The 19,375-nt window shown below is 40.7% G+C and overlaps 1 protein-coding gene across 1 annotated transcript in view; it reads left to right on the top strand.

The window, feature by feature from the left end:
- Positions 1-17,525, top strand: part of ELL2 (elongation factor for RNA polymerase II 2) — a 56,247-nt gene extending 38,722 nt beyond the window's left edge. Inside the window, exons 6-12 of the mRNA XM_077289452.1 lie at positions 3,617-3,741; positions 4,208-4,286; positions 5,592-6,141; positions 7,088-7,151; positions 8,978-9,149; positions 10,540-10,584; positions 12,739-17,525. Of these exons, the coding sequence (XP_077145567.1) occupies positions 3,617-3,741; positions 4,208-4,286; positions 5,592-6,141; positions 7,088-7,151; positions 8,978-9,149; positions 10,540-10,584; positions 12,739-12,855 (1,152 nt within the window). The 3' untranslated portion in view covers positions 12,856-17,525. The remainder of the gene's footprint in view (positions 1-3,616; positions 3,742-4,207; positions 4,287-5,591; positions 6,142-7,087; positions 7,152-8,977; positions 9,150-10,539; positions 10,585-12,738) is intronic.
- The last annotated feature ends 1,850 nt before the right edge of the window (positions 17,526-19,375 follow it).

Raw genomic sequence — 19,375 nt, 5'->3', positions numbered from 1 at the left:
AGTCTTCCCTGGTTTCCAGCTGTGGTCCCTCTTATCTCCTGACTGAATTTCGGACTTGCCGGATCACACTGGGGTTTGTATGAGCCGGGGGTTTGTATGAGCCGGAAGTCATTTCTACAATGCACGTCTGTGGTCTCGTTCTGACACTTCATAGTCTTGCCCTGTAAAAGTGACTCCCTCTCGCACAAACCCAACCCTGGTGTGATGTGGCAAGTTGGAATTTCGGTCACGAGTAATAAAAGGATTAGAGCGGCGTTGGAAACTGGGGAAGACTGCAATCGATGAGTATTGTACTTACACAACACACTTAGGTTTAGTTCTTGAGTGCTTCTTTAAGCTTGCATAAAAATAATTGTTCTTGGCAGCAAATGCCTTGTATAAACCGGATACTTGCTGCTGAGAACAATGTCAGTCTATGCACACAACTATTACTAACTAGATGGTGGCCCGATTCTAACGCATCGGGTATTCTAGAATATGCATGCCCACGTAGTATATTGCCCAGCCCACGTAGTATATTGCCCAGCCCACGTAGTATATTGCCCAGCCCACGTAGTATATTGCCCAGCCCACGTAGTATATTGCCCAGCCCACGTAGTATATTGCCCAGCCCACGTAGTATATTGCCCAGCCCACGTAGTATATTGCCCAGCCACGTATGTCACAGGTTAAAAAATAAACATATACCCACCTTCTGAGGGCCCCTTGTAGTTCTGTCGCCTGTGTGCAGTGCAGGCGGCAGCTTCCGGTCCCGGGGTGTGATGACGTCGTGGTCACATGACCGTGACGTCATGGCAGGTCCTTCTCGCATACCATCCTTGCCACCGGAACCTGCCGCTTGCATGGAGCGGTCACCGGAGCGTCGCGAGGAGCGGGAAAGGCGGCGGAAGGTTAGTATATAATTTTTTATTATTATTTTTAACATTAGATGTTTTTACTATTGCATAGGCAACATCAATAGTAAAAACTTGGTCACACATGGTTAATAGCGGCGGTAACGGAGTGAGTTACCTGCGGCATAACGCGGTCCCTTACCACTGGCATTAACCCTGTGTGAGCAGTGACTGCGGGGAGTAAGGAGCGGGCGCCGGGCACGGACTGCAGGGGAGTAGGGAGGGACTAATCGGACTGTGGCAGTCGCTGATTGGTCTCGCCAGCTGCCTGTCATGGCTGCCGCAACCAATCAGCGACTTGGATTCCATGACAGACAGGCCGCGACCAATGAATATTCGTGACAGACAGAAAGAAAGACAGACAGAAGGACAGACAGGAAGACGGAAGTGACCCTTAGACAATTATATAGTAGATTATGTGCACATCACCAGCACTGCTGACCTGTATGAACCTGTGCAGACATTGGTGGTGGTTTTCAGGTGCAGATCGTGTAGTGTGAACCCAGCTTCAGTAATTGTGGCAGTTCTCTACTCATCTTATGGGTCACTTCGTAATCTGTGCTTGTGAGACTATAATTTCGCCATGCTCAGACTTCCTGCTGAGTGTGATTGGCTGATGTATATAAACACAAGCCAATCTGTGGGGAGAGATCTGCAGGGGGCGGGAGAATGCAGCAGCCTCTACCAATGTGAGACAGGGGGTGTGTCTCAGACTCCCTGCAGACACAGGTAAAGTTTAGTCTCGGATCACAGCTCTTTATTGTCCTCGTTTCTTGCAGCTTTTTTGCTTGGCTCCACCAAGAAACAGTAAATGTTCCCTAATGTAGTGACCTACGTGTCATTTTTGAGCTCCTCTATGTACACGCTCTGTCCATTAGGTTCTGTCCACAGTAGCATCATGGCTTCCAGTTCCTGCACCCCCATGACTGCTGTGCCTGATGGATTGTCTGACAGATTACAGTAGGTCCATCTCTGTCCCACAATGTGACTGTATTTGAGCTGTCACTGTCCACACTTGCACTATAAGGTAGTTTGGATAAAATGAAGTATTTATCATATTTTAAGAATATTGACGTTTTTACTGACTTTGCTACTCCAAGATGGTATAGAAAGTTCCCTCCATAAGGGTTAATTCTGCAACCCCTTACACAAGGGGAAAGTGCGTTCTTTGTTACATTCCATTTCAGCTGTCAGCAGGCGTACAGTGCTAGCTCATCATCCGCACTGGCATACTGGGCTCTATATTTAGCTGCAGGGAGCTGAGGGTTTGTTACAGAATGCCTGCACACCCTTATTGGGCAGTGCTACACCTTGGGCGCTGCACTAGCTGGATGTTTGGGAATTTCTGGTTAGCACTATATTGTCTCCTGTATACATTTCATTTTCCAGAACTTTGCATTTTAATGCAAACATTTCGAAGGCATGGAATGCTTTCTATTTTTTCCCTTTGGATTCCATATGCAAACCCCAATGCTTTTTGTGCCTTCTTGTAGTCTAACTGTAATCTCAGTAGTGGGTTAAATGGCACAAGCTGAGTCTTTGTGCTCTGCAACGTCTGAAACAGTGCAACCCTGTACTCTTCCCTGCCAGTGAGCCAAACACCCGCAGTACTGAGAAGAGGGCCGTCTTATGTGGCTTTCAGTGCCTAGAAGAGGAAACATCTGTAACCCTATGGTTTCTACATCCAGTATGAAGCTCTAGGATATATTGTAGAAGGTTGTGTGGGCTCCAGAAGGGACCTCCAGTATAATAACCTTCATCACCTATTTATAGATGCTGCTATATATTGATAGCTTATGCACACTTGTGCACCCAGTTTAGTGGCGTGCCCTGCAAGGATACACTTTCAAGAGTAAAACCTCGAGTGACTTTTTGCATTGCCATTAAATGATAGTCGACCTGAATCTTGAAAGGAATATATCTTAAACCCAGTATTTCTTAATCTATCCCACACTGCTTTGCAATTGATATGTGGCTGCTACTTGTGTAGGACATGCAGCTATGCATACAACTTTGCCGCATAGTTTCTCAGTCTGTTGCTCCAGTTCAGACAGAACGTTCATTACATTGCATTCCAAAAGAAATGTTGTCGTATTGTTATAAATGTTTCTAAATATTGGTTGTATTGAGGATTAATAGACGCATGCTGAAGGGCTATACTGTTGCACTGTGGGCTTTGGCTTATTTAGCATGGCCTTTTAAAGGACCTGGACCAGCTGAAGACTGTAGAAGGCTGTGTTGTGGAGTAATCCAATATGTGCTCGGAACTTTCATGCCCGGTTGTGGAGCGCTCCGGGTCTTGTGGAGTAGTAGTAAGTGATGGACTAAGTATAGTATGATGTGTATTAATAGATACACATGAACACATTTGGGGAAGAAATGCATCTGATTTATAGCTGCAGGGTGCCAATAAGTTAGCAATGTGTAGTGCACTAATTTCAAGGTATATGTGGATTAAACTATCTGTAGCTGAGATTGTATCCTTGCATCTTAAATTAAACAAAAAATACATGATTATGACCTTTTTGGTTATGTAACTTTGAATTCTGATTTAAGGATTGGCTTCAGTAGACCAAATCGAACTCCAGCTAATGGCTGTATTATTAATGTGGCCCTTGCTAGTCCTGTTTGTCACCAACAATTATTTAAGCAAAATTGTATATATGAACAGTTGTGCCTTTCAGCTAATGTGAAAGCCTTTTTTTCTTTTCTTTCCTCACTAGGTTGCCAATTTGAACTCCAAGGACAATTCATATACCCTTAAAGACTATGTTTACAAGGAAATCCAGCGAGATTGGCCTGGTTACTCGGAGCTTGACAAACAGTTATTAGACAAAGTCCTTTCCAGGTGCGTGCCTGTTGTGAAATTGTTGTTGACATTCTGAGACTTGTGCAGTTATTCTCATTTACTTAGTAAATTCCCATCTAGCTAGTAAGTCTGCATTCTTGATGTCACTAGTTCTTGTTCTAGCATTAAAAGGGGTTATGGCCATCAGTTAGGATGGTGGGAGCTCAGATATAGCCTTGTGAGGCTGCTTCTGCTACTGTTGTGCCTGTCATTGCTGTACTTGTAGTAGCGCATGTGTCTTGTATTGTAGCTTTGTCCTCCTTTATTTTACTTTTGCATGAGCGGTTATTGCTAGTTGTATATGGTATTTGTCCAGAGTTACAGAAAAGCAACCTTCATTATGTTGGCACTTTTTCAGACCTCAGAGCACATTCTCTCTAGATTTGTACATTAGTCAACCATATTGATAAGGTTGGTTACTGATATTTTGTCATGTTGTAATCTCATGTGGTTTCATTTTTAACAGAAAGCTTAATCAGAATGCTACCAGCTCCAGTCAATCAGACTCTCCGCCTTTAAGTGCTGCATCTACATCTCCTGCCCAGGTATTGTATATGCCTATGGAAATGTCTGCTTGAGTAAATGATGTTTTCATGTGACCAAATGTGATGGCACATAGTCGCTGCAGCGTGTGCCAAGTGATTACAACCACGCTCACAGTATAGTGATTGTAACCGCTCCATGCTCCCCTATGACCAAAAACAGATGACTTATGGGAAGTTACAGGTTAATGTCCTCCTGATATTCATGCTTTCGGTAACCGCCTGGCTGCAATTTTAACAGTGTCACAACCTATGACTTATAGGTATGTTGTAGGTTGTGTATTCCCCTTTGAAGCTGGCTCCAGCGCGGAGCCCACCTCTTTTCCGGCACATGACAGCTGATTTGATATGCTATTAGCAATACACCTGCTGCTGTTAACATGTTAAATGCCACTGTCAATCTGATAGCAGCATTTAACATGATGGCAGCATAAGCATATCACAAACCCCGCCCATTGGCACCCCTGTCACATGACTGTGGGGCGCCTATGGGTTGGCTTGACATACAGGGGACTGCAGAAAACCACCACCGCCGTGGATCAATGTTTATGGAAAAAATGTTACTACAAGAGATAAAAGATCACAGCTTCAAGTCTCCCAAGGAGACTATTGAGGCAAGTAAAAAGTTAGAGTTTAAAAATTTAAAAAAAAAATAGTCGCTCCACCCTTTTGCCCCATTTAAAATAAAACAATAAAAAAATACACATTTGGTATTGCGGTGTTCAGAATCTCCTGATCTATCAAAATATAAAAATTATTAATCCAATCAGTAAACTACATAATGAGAAAAATCAAAATTACAGAATTGCTGGAATTTTTTTTTTTTGTTTTTGATTAACAGTCTATCAAAAACATCGTATCTACCCAAAAATATCAATTAAAATGTCATATCGGTTCTGGGAAGAGCAAAGGAATGAAAATAATCATGAAGGGGTTATGCGATTCAACTGCAGATGAATTTAACCTGCTGCGTATGATAAATAACCAGAGACCTAAATACACTTAGTAAGTGTATGATGGCTGGTGTTTGTTTTTGATGGCAGTGCTTACATTTTGTCAAGACATCTTTGTACTCAATAACATAACGTGTCTGTGACTTGTCATTACTTAGTGGACTCTCAGCATTGCAGCATTTTAACAAGCTAATGCTGAGTAGGTCATCATAAATAACTACTTCTCTATCCAGTATCTGAGGCCTTCCTCTGAGCGTTTGTCTATGCTTTTTCTTTATAAAGACCTAGCCATCAGTAGTTAACTGTTTTATGCCATTTTCATTTCTAAAATGCATGCATATTTAATTATTCCTAGAAACGTCTTCTGGATACTGATTTCATTGATCCATTAATGAATAAGAAGCCAAGGATTTCTCATATTACAAATAGGGTGCAGCCAACTTTAAATGGACATTTAGGTTTAGCCAATGAGAAACCAGCACCGCCACCACCTCCGCCCGCTGCTGCCACCCCTGCACTTCCTACACTTCCGCCTGCACGCCTTCCAGCTTCAAATCCACAAAATATAAACTCTAACTCCAACTCTCCCAGTACCCCTGAGGGTAGGGGGACACAGGATCTGCCCATGGACAGTCAAAATAGCAGCACCTACGAGGACCAGCAAAATAAATATACCTCTAGGACTACTTTAAATAATTCTATATCCATGCCAATTAAGTTGGGAAAATCTGAACCCACGGACAATAAAAATGGCACATTGCACAAAAAAACAAAAAGATCCAAAAAACCCAAGGACAAGGACCGGAAAAAACTGGATACTGAACCCGTGGAAGAAAAGCCAGCTCTCCTGAAAAAAGATGAAATTGTGAAGATGGAAATAAGCCCCAAGCCAGATGAAAAGAAAGGTAAAATTACAGTACTCTGCACCAAGTTATACACGTGTTGGAGTGAGAAAATGTGTTTGCAATATCGGGTGGTCTTGGTAATAACTAAAGTAAAGATGACTGGTCTCTAGGGTTGAGCAGAGATTACACAACCTTGGTCCAGCAATGAAGTTAGTAGTCCCTTACTGCCGAGCAGAGCCGTGCGAAGTGTCATACTATGTAGAGACCTACTGGATTTACTAGGATAATGGTCAGTCTATTCATTCTCTTCTCAGAGGGATGCAATGATATATGGGATATAGGTGTATAGGATATTCCATGAGATTCCCTGAATTCTCACAAGTACTATTCTCATGTTAGATTTGTGAATGTTCTGATCACTTGTACAGCAGACTTGTGGTGTATTTGTTTCAATCACTAGAAAAAAGTCAGGAACATATGTTTTTACCCCAGCACAATGTGGAACCTTTAACATATCTTTCAAAGCTAAAAAGCTGAGTAATTAGTCTTTCTGCAGAGTCATGCAGGATGGCTTATCTTGGTGTCCTTACAGGGTGTTGTCTCTGATGGAAGTTTATAGGATTCTGCAGTGTAATGTATTATATTTTTTTTCTCTCCAGTGTGGTGGTAGAACTTTGGTTTATAAACGTTCATAAATTGTATATCCTGCTATAATGGTTATATACGTCCTTGTAGACGTAGGCATGGTAAAGTGTAAATAGTTGTGTATTTTTCAGTAGAAATCTGTCAATCTAGTCTGCATTCAATTCCAGTTGTATCTATCTAAACCAGTGTAGAATTATAATTTTTACCTTCTAAACTATGACATAAAAGATGGTGGTAGTCCATAAAAACAGTTTAGGTGAGGGTATAAATATACTTTCAAACTAATGTAATAACTCTAATGTCCATTATTTTTAGGTTATAACTTTATTATAAATAGAATATATATTTTTTTCATATTCAGACGTTCAAGAAACCTGCACAACATCAGACCCTTCATCTACATCCGAGCCCCCAGATTATATGATGTAAGTAGCCTTTTCTCTTCTCCTTTCCAAGAGCCATAACTTTTATTTTTCTGTCCACTTAGACGTATGAGGGCTTGTTTCTTGTGGGAGGAGTTGTAATTTTAAATGACAATTCAGTTAATCTAATAGTGCACTGGAAAACAAAAAAAAATTCCATGTGCTGTAAAATTGTGAAACAAAGAAAAAGCAATTCTGACATTTTTTTGGGGGAATTTTTCATAATCTAAAACTGAGCTGTATGGCGGCTTATCGGTGGGGGGGGGGGAACTCTCGACTCTCAGAATAAAGCGACACAAAATAATGTCTATATAATTGCTTATATTGTCTAAAAACTGCAAAATATAAATAGGGTATCGCTGTAATTGTACTGACCTGAGGAATAAAGTTGCCTCATTACTTTAACCACATGGCGATTGACATAAAAAAAATTATTCCTGAATTGCCGATTTTTGATCATTCTGCCTCTCGAAAATCGGAAGATTCTCCGAGGCAGATTGAGGCACTGTTGGCGCCATCTGGCCTATGATCCTGCTGTGTCAGTCCTTTTAGGCATGTACAAAAGCGAGGTCCGCTAGTGCTGAACAGAGGCCAATCGGAGTAAGGAAAAACTCTCCTTCCTCATTGTGAGTGTATCCCTCGGGGGTTTCATCTAAATCACGTATTTGATATGTATTTCATTTATATGGAAAACTCATTGTAAGCACTCAAGGTAGTGCACAGGATAAATATGAACTGATAAAAAAAAAATGTTCTATACCCCAAAATGGCATCAATTGAAGCTTCTACTCAATCCACAGAAAAAGTCCCCACTGAGGGCCCTCTGTTAACATAAATGTAAATCACTTGTAGCTCAAAGCCTTTGGAAAAGCGACATGGCAATCTCCAAAAGAAATCCAGCAAAATCAGCACGCCCATATCCAAATGCCCTCTCCTCCTGAGGCCAACTGTGTGCCAGAATTGCAGTTAGTGCCCAGATATTTGATATTAACCTGGCGAGGAAGGCCCACTTAGTTGGCCCACTTAGTTTCTGGGGTGTGTATCTCCAGAAGCACAAGCTGGGCACAATGTGTGGACACTACAAGGTTCTTGGGCACTTGAACCTGTTACCTGATTGCTTGTACCATACACAGTACGGAGGTCTCCAGCAGACCCCTGCTGTTATAGCAGCTCATCAGTACCCTGCAATCGCATCACACGGGCACATAAAATGAGTAGTCCCTACGCCGATCACTGCTAATGGCATGTAACAAGTTAACAGTCATGGGTGGAGACAGGTCCCGGCTGTGTCATGTTAGTCAGCTTCCTATGACCTACATGTCTTATAGACTGCTTAGAAGGGTTGATCCTACTGACAGATTCCCTTTAAGGGTGTATTCACACCTCTGTGTGAAATGTCCAGCTGTTGTTCATCTCCCACACCCCCCTCCTTCGTCATACAGCGCTTGGTCCCATAGTCTCACACATCCGAGTATAGGAGATCCTTGAAACTCAAAGCAGGTCCTATTCTGAACCGATGTTGAGCATCACAATTGGGATGTCCTGGTCTGTGTTCTATCTGATAAAAAAAAAAATCAAGCCATACAGACATTCAAACAGAAACCCTAAAGGGCTTTTATTGGTTGAGGACACCTCACATTTGCTACCTGTGAAGTTGTCTCAGTGGAGACGAGATTATATGGATGCGCCCTTCTAACTCTCTCCAGCTAGTTCCCAATCTTCATATTTTTAAAAATGGGCTTCCTAATCCCGAGAAACTTTATGATGAAGCTTGATAAGTGCGGTTGTCTTCATGAGCGGCTCACTGTAACTTTCAACTGTTTTTGTAGAAAATACACAGTTGTTGTGTCCAAAGAGCAGAGGCAGAGCTACAAAGAGGACTTCAACTCTGAATATGACGAATATCGCAAACTGCATGCCCGAATAGACAAAATCACTAGAAAATTTATGCATCTGGATGCACAGAGGAAGCGTGTTACCCCTGGCTCTAAGGAATATCAGGTAAGCGTGACATGGTAGAATAACTTTTATTGTGCCTTAAAGTGAATTGTTTCAGTAAATTGTAACTGCTCTGTAGCACAAAGTCCTCCAATATTCATGGTCACCTACTTTAACCCCTTCACGCTGCAGCCTTTTTTCGTTTTTGTTTTTCGCTCCTTCCCAGAGCCATAACTCTTTTCCGTCAATATGGCCATGGGAGGGCTTGTTTCTCATGGGACGAGTTGTACTTTTGAACTAGTTAGTAAAAAATGAAAGAATGCTGCTCTGAAGGAAAAATCAAGGCATTATAAGATGAAAACCTTCGGCACTCAATAAGTCAGATGTAATCGTATTTCAAAAAGTTGCAGTTTGCCCGCCTACAGACTCACCCACAGATATCATTGATAAAGGCAATGTTGCAAAGACGTTGGATGGATTAAATGTCTAATATTATTGAAGTCTCCTGTGAATTAAATTGTACTTTTGAACGACACCATTGGTTTTACCATATTGTGTACTGGAAAACAGGGAAACAAAATCCAAGTACAGTAAAATTGCAAAAAAAGTGCAATTCCACAATTTTTTAGATTTTTTTTTTTTTTTTACAATGTTCACCAGATGCTAATGATCTGCCATTATGATTCTCCAGGTCATTACGAGTTTGTAGAAAATGTATAGGTTAAGTGGTGGAAAAAATCCCTTTTTTTTTTTTTTTGTTGCGTCATCTTTTGAGACCTGTAGTCTCCATTTTTCATGATCTTGGACTGGATGAGGCTTAATTTTTGCGTGCTGAGCTGACTTTTAATGATACCATTTTGGTGTGGATACAAACTTTTGATCGCCCGTTACTGCATTAAAATGCAATGTTGCGGCGACCAAAAAATATAATTCTGACGTTTTGTCTTTGAATTCTCACTATCTCCAATAGTCTCTACGGGAGACTAGATCGCTTTGTTTACTTGTGTTTACTTGCTATGAGCGCCGACCATTGGGCGGTGCTCAAAGCAAACTGGCAATGACCACCACAGGGGTCTGCTGCAGTCCCTGGAGTGTAATGCCAACCCATCGGCGACCTGCGGTCATGTGACACGAACGCCGATGGGCAGGATTAGTGATGGCGCTTCCGTCATGATCATATTAAATGCTGCTGTCAGATTGACAGCGGCATTTAACAGGAACAGCCACGGGTGGATTGCAATTCCACCCAAGGCTGTTAGGGGCATATGTCAGCTGTTCAAAACAGCTGACATGTGCCAGTAAAGATGTGGGCTCACCGTCTGAGCCCACATCAAAGGGAGCGACACAACATGCGTAAATGTACGGCGCATGTCGTGAAGGGGTTATCTATCTTGAAAGTTTTTTGTTTGTTTTTTTGTCGGGATTGTTTTAACATTTGTATTTCTCTTTGCAGATTGTGCAACAAGAGGTTATTAAGGAGTACAACAAATTTAAAGCGGTAAGAATTTCTACCATAATAATATAACAAATCAAATACATTTTGTACTTATAGGTTTTATTTTGATAGACTACTTCAGATCAATGTAGTTACCTTAAAGGGAATTTGTCAGCAGGTTTTTGCTACCTAATCATAGAGCAGCCTGATGTAGGAAGAGACCCTTACTCCATTGATGTACCACTTGGTTTACGTCCACAGTTCTGTTTTTTTGCAGAGCTCGCGGTGTGTGTGTACATACATGAGTATGTATAATAGCACATTGCAAGGTACACCTGTCTGCTTATCAAGGCATAGAGCTTCAGACATTACATGCTTTTCCAGCCAATAAAAACTTGATCTTTAAAGTTCAATACCTTACTAATGTTTCAATTAACCCCAGTGCTCCGATCTGCTGGTCAGTGCTCTGATACTTGTTCCCTGCCCCTGCTGTCCTTCCTGTGCTGACATCTGAGCCCAGCAGACTACTAATTTAATTGCGAAGTCAGCCCACTTTTGTATGAATTGGGACAAATGAGGCTGGTTTTAATATTGAAATGAACAGTGAGCCTGGTCCCTTCAATCGGTTGCATGCCCATTTAACCCCTTCACAGCCTTGGGATTTTCCATATTTGAGTTTTAATTTTTTTTGCGGTTTCCAGAGACGGCAATGACAAAATGGCCATGTGAGGGCTTGTTTTTTTGAGGGACGAGGTGTACTTTTGACACACCATTGATTTTACCATATCCTGTACTGGAAAATGGGGGATAAAATTCCAAGTGCGGTGAAATTGCAAAACAAGTGCAATTCCAGAGGTTTTTTTTTTGTTTTTTTTTACCATCTTTACGAAGTGCTAAAACTAACCTGCCATTATGATACTCCAGGTAATTATGAAGTTGTAGATGCCAAACGTCTACAGGTTTTTTTTACTTGGGTAGTGAAAAGATTAGTTTGCAAAAAAATCCAAGACCCGTAGGTTCTCTATTATTTTTTATTTATTTTTTTTCTGTCATTTGGAGCTGGGTGAGGGCTCATTTTTTGTGCGCTGCGGTTTTTGATACCATTTTGGGGGTAGATGCGATGTTTTGATCACCTGTTGCATTTTATTGCAATGTTGCGGCAACCAAAGAAAGTGTAATTCTGGCTTCTTGATTTTGTTCTCTGTATGCCATTTACCGATCTGATTAGTTTAGATTTTTATTGGGCGTTTCTGAACTCCGTGATGCCAAACATGTATTTTTTTTATTATTATTATTTCTTCTTGAATGGGGCAAAGGAGTGATTTGAACTTTTTATATTTAATTTTTTAAAACTTTTTTTTTACACTTTTTACTTCCTTCAATAGTCCCCTTGGGAGACTTGAATCTGTGATCATCCGACTGTTTGTGCTACTCATAGCAAGGCTTCAGCCCTTCTATGTGTGTCCAAAATGAACTCCTATGTATGCCGGCCATGGGTCGGCATCCAAAGATCTGCAATGATAGGCACGGGGGTCTTTTACAGACCCTCAGCTGTTATGCCAGTCCATCAATACCCCACGATAATGTCACAGGGGCACCGATGGGCACCTTTGTGACGCACTTCCGGTAAGCGCAAGTTACAGTAAATGCCGCTATCAGTGATCGACAGTGGCATTTAACATGTTGACTAACGCATATGGGTTGCAGTTCCACCCATGGCTGTTAAAGGCACATTACAGCTGATCATATCAGCGGTCATACTGAAAAGATGTGGGCTCAGCGTCAGAGCCCGCATCAGAAGGAGGTGACCTATGACGTACCTATATATCATACGTCATAAAGGGGTTAGAGGTACGCTGTTCAAGGACAGGACCAGAAGTGCCGTAGAAGACACAGGTCTAGAGCATCAACCATTGAAACAGCGCCAGACAGATATATTAGTAGGGTATCTTGCTATTTAAGTTATTTTCCTTGTTTTATTTATCATTGGCATGGAAACTCCCTTTAAGGGTTCATTAGAGAACAATCAGGTAATTGGAATGAGAGGTCGCTACAGAGATCTTCTCCTTTCTCAGTTTCCAACGTCTGTGCTTGACAGAGCACTCGTGTATAGGGGGAGTAGGGAACATAATGGTCTGCCGTACAGCCTGACGGCTACCATTCTGCACCTGGGGATACTTTAATTGGAAGCTGACATATGTTCTCTTTTCTTTCCAGGCAAGTCCGAACTATTATGAAGAAAAATATCGATGTTCATACCTGCACAACAAGCTTGCCCACATCAAAAGACTAATAGGAGAATTTGACCAACAACGGGCAGAGTCCTGGCACTAAAGCTCTGCTTAAACAAGATGTGAATACTTAACGTTATTTATTTAAAATTCCAGATGTGTTACGCTAGGATAAAGCAAAGAAACTTTTTTTTCAAGAGTTTCAGTATTAGCAAGACTGAGGTTTTTTTTTTTGTTTTTTTTTTCATTTCCTTTCGTTCTCCTGTTGCCCAACCTTACCTTTTATCCCGCTTATTTAAAAGCTGCTTTCTGCTCTTCCTCCTCCTCTGGACTCTCATTTATCTGTGGAAATCGGTATACCTCCTGGCACCCCAGTGACTATACTTGATAAACTGCGCAAGTTTTATGTAGCATAATGTGCTTTTTGGATAAATGTCTGTCTTCTGACCTTTCTTAAATGCAAGCTTTTCAACTTTAAATGGTTGAAGGTTTAAAAAAAATTTGCACAAAAATGTATTTAAAAAAAAAAACACACAAAAAACATTAAGGGTTAAGAGACAGAATAATTACGTAAAAAAAGTACATCTGTCCTTAACCTAAACTTCAACTTTGAAATCATACCCTCCCCCCACTTCAATGGATGCCTTAAGGTGTTTGCCTGTTTATATGTAGTGTAGTTAAGTATTAGCTACACCGCTTCCCCTCTTATTAAAGCAACGGGAAGCACACTGTGGCCTATCAGCGTCTAGGAGTGTGCTTGTACGTGTGCAAGGATTGCGTGGGTGTGAGCATGCATGATGAAATCACAAAGCTGCTATGTAATAGGCCAAACGCTCAGGTTTTAAACAACTGGTGAGTGTTATTGTATGGGTTTTTCCTATGACTTTGCTACTTGTATTGTGGAAAACATCACAATTTCCATTTCAAGAATTTCAGCATTATTGAAATCAAGGAGTGAAGGGAGGGTTAATGAGGGAGCGGGTATCAAACCAAGCGGGGGCCCTTTCTGTTAGAGGAGGGAAGGTTTACTTCTTGTGAAGAGGTGTAACCAAGAAACATTTTTGGGTGACACATTAAGAAATGTAACCATGTAGGTAACTTATTTATATATGGATATAAAGTATTTTTGAAAAAGATTATGCAAAGAAGCTATTTACCTACATGTATATTTAAAGATTTCTTTTTCCTCCTGTGAACCAGGAGCTTAACTAAAGTACAGATATATTTAATTTTAAGATATACTGTGATCATCAGACAGCACAAAGTTGCATTTCATGCAATGTATCAGTTTACTTTAATTAAAACTAAAAAAAAAATGTCCATGTGGGAACACTTTATTTGGATTTTCTTTGCGTTCTGGGTAAACTGAAATCCATTTTTTTCCCCTCCGTAAGTGCTGCCAATGAAAAAGGGAGATATAATGTTTACTGATGTGATAATTGGAATATTTGCCAAAAAAATGCTTGTCAGTATCTGTAATAAAAATTGCCTCCAGCATTAAACGTGCTTGCTCTCGTGTCTCTGTAAACCAGAAGGTTTGTGCTATTAAGGAATCCTAAATGAAGACCATGTGATGGCTCCATGTAGCGTGTCTTATGTGCCGTCAGTGTGGTACTGGCGGTGCACAAGAGATGGCATTGTGCAGCTCTTCAGAGGTCAGAAACCACTTTCATGGAGGGGATGTTATAACATTTCTTGCATTTCTAATCCACAAGTAAAAGCTTTACAAATCCTGACTACATTTCAGAGTTTACATTTACGCTGCATTTTAAAAAAGGTCCCCTTTCTAAGCCATCATTCAGTTTTGAGATGAGGATTCCTTTTAAATGGGACTGCCAGAAATGGTCAAGTACAGTGCTCTGATTCTATGGCAATCTCGTAGACCATGAATAGAGCGCAGGTCAAGCATGCGCACCTCTGCCCTGTTCAAGATGGGGCTGCTGCAGAGCCTCCATCTATGGGTAAACTTGCTGATCCAACCACCGGGACCTTATAGTGATCTGCAAGTTATCCCTTGGATAGGGGATAACTTGTGATTTGGGGAGTAATTCTTTAAGCTGTCCATACATACAACAGACCTCCCCAGAAAGAATGGGTAAAGGAGATGCACTTTTGTCACTTTATCTCCCTGTATGATCAGAAGTCATGCCAAAACCAAGTTTTCCTTGTTGACAGCTGATTTTACAAATTTGTACAATGGCTATTGATTAGAACACAGATTATAAAAGCAAATATTAAACATAGCCTTGTTACCTACTTTACAGTGCAAGTTATTTTCTGTGTAGACATCTTAAAACATCCTACCTCTGTTTTTTTTTTTTTGTTTGTTTTTTTTACCATCCCCACCCATCCAAATTCAGTATGGAAAAGAACAAAGTCCCTCCATGAATGTCCTGTAGATGTTGGCTGTATCCATACCTTTTTAATCCAATCCCACTTTTTTGGCACACTTTCTGGTTTACAAGACAATTTATCAACGCTGGAAAGCAATTTCTGAATTAAGATACACTTATGTGCATTAAAGTGAATCCCCTGCATTGTCCTTAAATTATAGCTGCCTTCAATATGTGACAAATAATTTTGTGGGTGGGAACAATATTACCTGAAGCATCAAGTCTCTGGTGGCAAATGCTGTAATTATTTCTAAGTGAATGGATTCTACATTCTTGTGATACATGTTGGCCTAATCCACAAACTGGGTGAGGTCATGTATGAAAACAATAAGAGGGAGCTATTGTTTATAGCAATCAGTCGGCTTCCAGTTCTGAATGTGTTTCTGCAGGCAACCGTCCCATACTCCATTAGATGTAATGTATTAGGCCTCTGGCGTCCTCTGCCTGCAAGGTGTAAACTTTAATGCTACTACTAACTTTTGCCTGATGTAGAACTATGGACATGTTGCAACTAGCAGCTGAATGGCATAATGGTCTAATGTCTTGTCTTCATTTGAAGACTACTACAGCGCGATGCAAGCGCAGCAGGTAAAATCATCCTTGGGTTTGCCCTAGAGCTTCACCTCAAAATGTCCGACTGATTTTTGTGATGGGTAGAAGTTCACAAAGAAACTTCTCCAATACAAAAACATTTGCAAGTTGCAGCACCAGTAACTATCATGCCCCAATTTTACTGTGACAGGCAATTTGGTGGAGAACAAGTCTTCTACATCAGGCAACATGTCACAAAAGCTACTGTCACCTAGTCTTAAACAAAAAAAAAATTTAACATTTTTTTGCTATAGTAATATACTTTGTATCTCACATTCCTACTTTGAACAAACAATTCTCCTAAGGGTATGTGTCCACGGTCCGTAATCACAGTGCTTTGGATGGAGCGGAAACCTGGCTCTGCCCAAAGCGCCGCCCCCTTCTGTACACGCGGTGATTCCGGATGTGTTCATTGCACACATCCGGAATCTCCGCACCCCACACATAGGGCCCTGTGTTTTACCATAAGTAAACAGACATGTAGCGCTGTAAAAAGACCGTAAACGCATGTCGGTAAACGCAGGGCCACTAGATGCTTGTTTGCATGCATAGTGGAGATGGGATTTCATAAAATCCCCTCCACTATGCTGTAACATCTGGGCGCTGCGGGTTGAACGCTGTGGCTGTATGCAGCGTTCAATCTGCAGCGAATCCGGATGTAATCCGGCACATGGAAACATACCCTGAGACCTTTGCAGTATTGATATCATAAGTGACTTATAACAAAATTGGAAGACTTCATGTCTTTCTAGGTATGTCTTGGGGTCTTCAAGTAGACCAAGGACTGTTGGTAATGCATGGTTTATTTCAGGTGTTGTGTGAAGTCCAACTAGATTGACATTTTGTGGATAAGTTTATTGTATAACTGCATCTTACAACTCATTGCCACTGACAAATGTGAAGTTATCAAATGAAATTGGGAAATATCCTTCTCCCCAGTCTCGGATGGTCTCAATTGTTCTAGTTGAACTGTTTACTGTTAGATCTAACTTGTTTCTATGTATTACCCTGTCATAGAGGGTACTTGCCTTTTATTGTTTTGTAAATCATTGTTATCCTTCCATTTTACTTTTTTTTTATTGTATGTTAAGGGGAATGTGTAATTTTGGAAGGATTAATATCTGATTGTTCCCTTCTGTTAAGTATGAATGTGAAGATCCTCCAAACATGCAACTGATTTTGATAAAATCCTCTTGCATTTGAACATTTGCCTGTGTAGCACCAATGTGGAATGAATACAGTTGCCTCAAAAAAGGTGATTGGATTGAGAGACCCAGAACTTCCATTCCCCCCAAACAGGAATATAGTATGCCATTCACGGGCAAATGTATCACAAGCATGTTCAGCTTTGCATTCTGTTCCGAAGAGCTGCCTTGCCAAAGCAGAGTTACAACCAGATGATTGCATTTACAGAAATCCATTCTCAATACCCATGTCCCATTTAAACACAGCCTGAGAAGAGTTTTAAGAACTCCATTGTATGAAGGATTCCTTTATGCTCTTTGTTGGACACATTTTCCCAAATGTACATCATTAAGCTTGTCTCTACAGAGTTGCTCCAAATGACACTATGTGTTAAAACAATACATTCGAGTAACTGCATTTTACCACTGCTGTTGACCCTGCACAAATTGTAACTTTTTGAAATGTTCCAGACAATGCTGTATTAAAAATCTCAATGGTAAAATGGATTTGGGGTATTTTTAGCAAATTTTTGAGCCAATGTTACCCCACTGTGTTGAAAGAAAATCAGTTGTTTAATAAAATGTTAACTTTGAGCATCATAAAATTGTTTTGTTTTTTTTCCCATTGAAGACTGTCACAGTTGCTCATATATATTCGTTTGCCTGTTTTTCCCCCACTGTTCACTTGCTGTTTGATACATTCCACTCCACAACTAGTGCCATGATCAGGAGATGGGCAAAGTGAACAAAGTCCATTTTGCAATAGCTAGAAGAGAAGGTGAAAACAGTCACAAAATGATCTAAGCGGTTTCAAGAATGCCACACTTAGTACCTACCAAAGGATCTTTGCATGTGGGGAGAAAAGTGACATGTCTGGTCAGATTCCACAGAATGTAATGGTGGCCGATGGGAGCTCCCCTCACTTGTTTGTGGGATGCACAGCTGAGAATATTAAGCCTGTGGGTACCTGATCCTGCTGGTGCAGCACAGCAATTAAACACTGGAATGGGGACATTTGGCACATGAACCAGAAAGATGAGCCCTTTTATTAGAAATCCTTTAAAATGAGTATCTCCATACAGACATATTAAACAAATGCGTTGATTTAATATCTGTATGGACTTATTTTATTGGATTTATAATAAAGGACTTCTTATCAGATGAATGTGCTGAATTTTCCCTTTCCAACACATTACTGCTTGCTTTGTACTGGTAAGTTCTCTTGCAGACCTCCTGGAGACTACAGACCGTGCTTAGAATGAATGGATGAGTGCATGGACATTGCTTCAACTGGCTAAGCTACCATGCCCATTCTGCCACAAGCTTGACGAAGGGTATTTTACCAGAAATGTTGCTGTGCAGTCAATATCACCAGTTGTACGCTCTAATTTGAATGTTCCAACAGATATGACATGAAGCATAACCACCACCTTCTGGAGTGCTGCTCCATTGTGTGGAATATGATTGACACTAGGATCCACCTTTCCTTGATGGGTAAAATGTGTTTTGATGGCATAAGGGGGTCCTATACAATATTAATGATGTGGTTTATATAAGTGCCCCTACAGGAAGATCAGTTTCATCCTTCATCCAATTTTCCATGGTTTTATGTTGTAGCATTTGATATACATAACGCATAACACATCTGATGTAGCTTATAAAAAAAACAAAAAAAAACCACTTGGACAAAAGTTTCACTCGAGTTTCACATCAGACCACAATGTGGGTGCCACTTGCTTTTTATTTGGCTGCCAATCTATTGCTGGACACTAAGGGACACATTTCTTTGGGTTATGCAACATATGCTATAGCATGACCAGTGTCACCTGCTAGCCTTGGCCTAAAGGTTCCACCATTTTCCTATTTTTGGCATGGAGTGAGTAGAAGGCCATCCCAGGAATAAGCCTATAAAAATATTAAGTCAATAGTGTGGTTAATCTTTTCTTAAATTGAAGGGATTGTCTACCACCACCAAAACTACCCCACAAACTTTAGTTTTCTATAAATCCACCAGCTTTGCGCAGATTGCAAAAAAAATTAAAAAAAAATCTTAGAGTCATTAATCCAAATAGTCCTAAAATGGACAATTAGAAACTGCAGTTCTGCACGATGAGGGTATGTGCACATGACGACTTTTAGACTCGGTCATATCTGCAGAGCTTATGAAGGCACTTCATGAATACACCGGCGGGTGGCTGCCTCAAGAATGGTCAGGTCACTACTTTTAATGGCCTCACAACTTCTGTAGCCTCCAGTGGTTGAATCTTAAAAAGACAACAAAAACAAAGCAATTTATTTTGACATTACAGTGCATATGTTCGTTCTTTTCAGGTTGAATCTACCTGAAAATAACTGCACATACCCTAAGATGAGTCTTCACTGTTGTCCACCATTTGAGAAACAAGGGGACAAAATCTTTTCCTCCTTCGGTGCAAGAACTTAAATGCTGTCTGTC

Source organism: Ranitomeya variabilis, chromosome 1 (genome assembly GCF_051348905.1).
Source record: "Ranitomeya variabilis isolate aRanVar5 chromosome 1, aRanVar5.hap1, whole genome shotgun sequence".
NCBI lineage: Eukaryota > Metazoa > Chordata > Amphibia > Anura > Dendrobatidae > Ranitomeya > Ranitomeya variabilis.
Note: the sequence above shows the minus strand (reverse complement) of the source record. Positions and strands in the feature narration are given on the sequence as shown.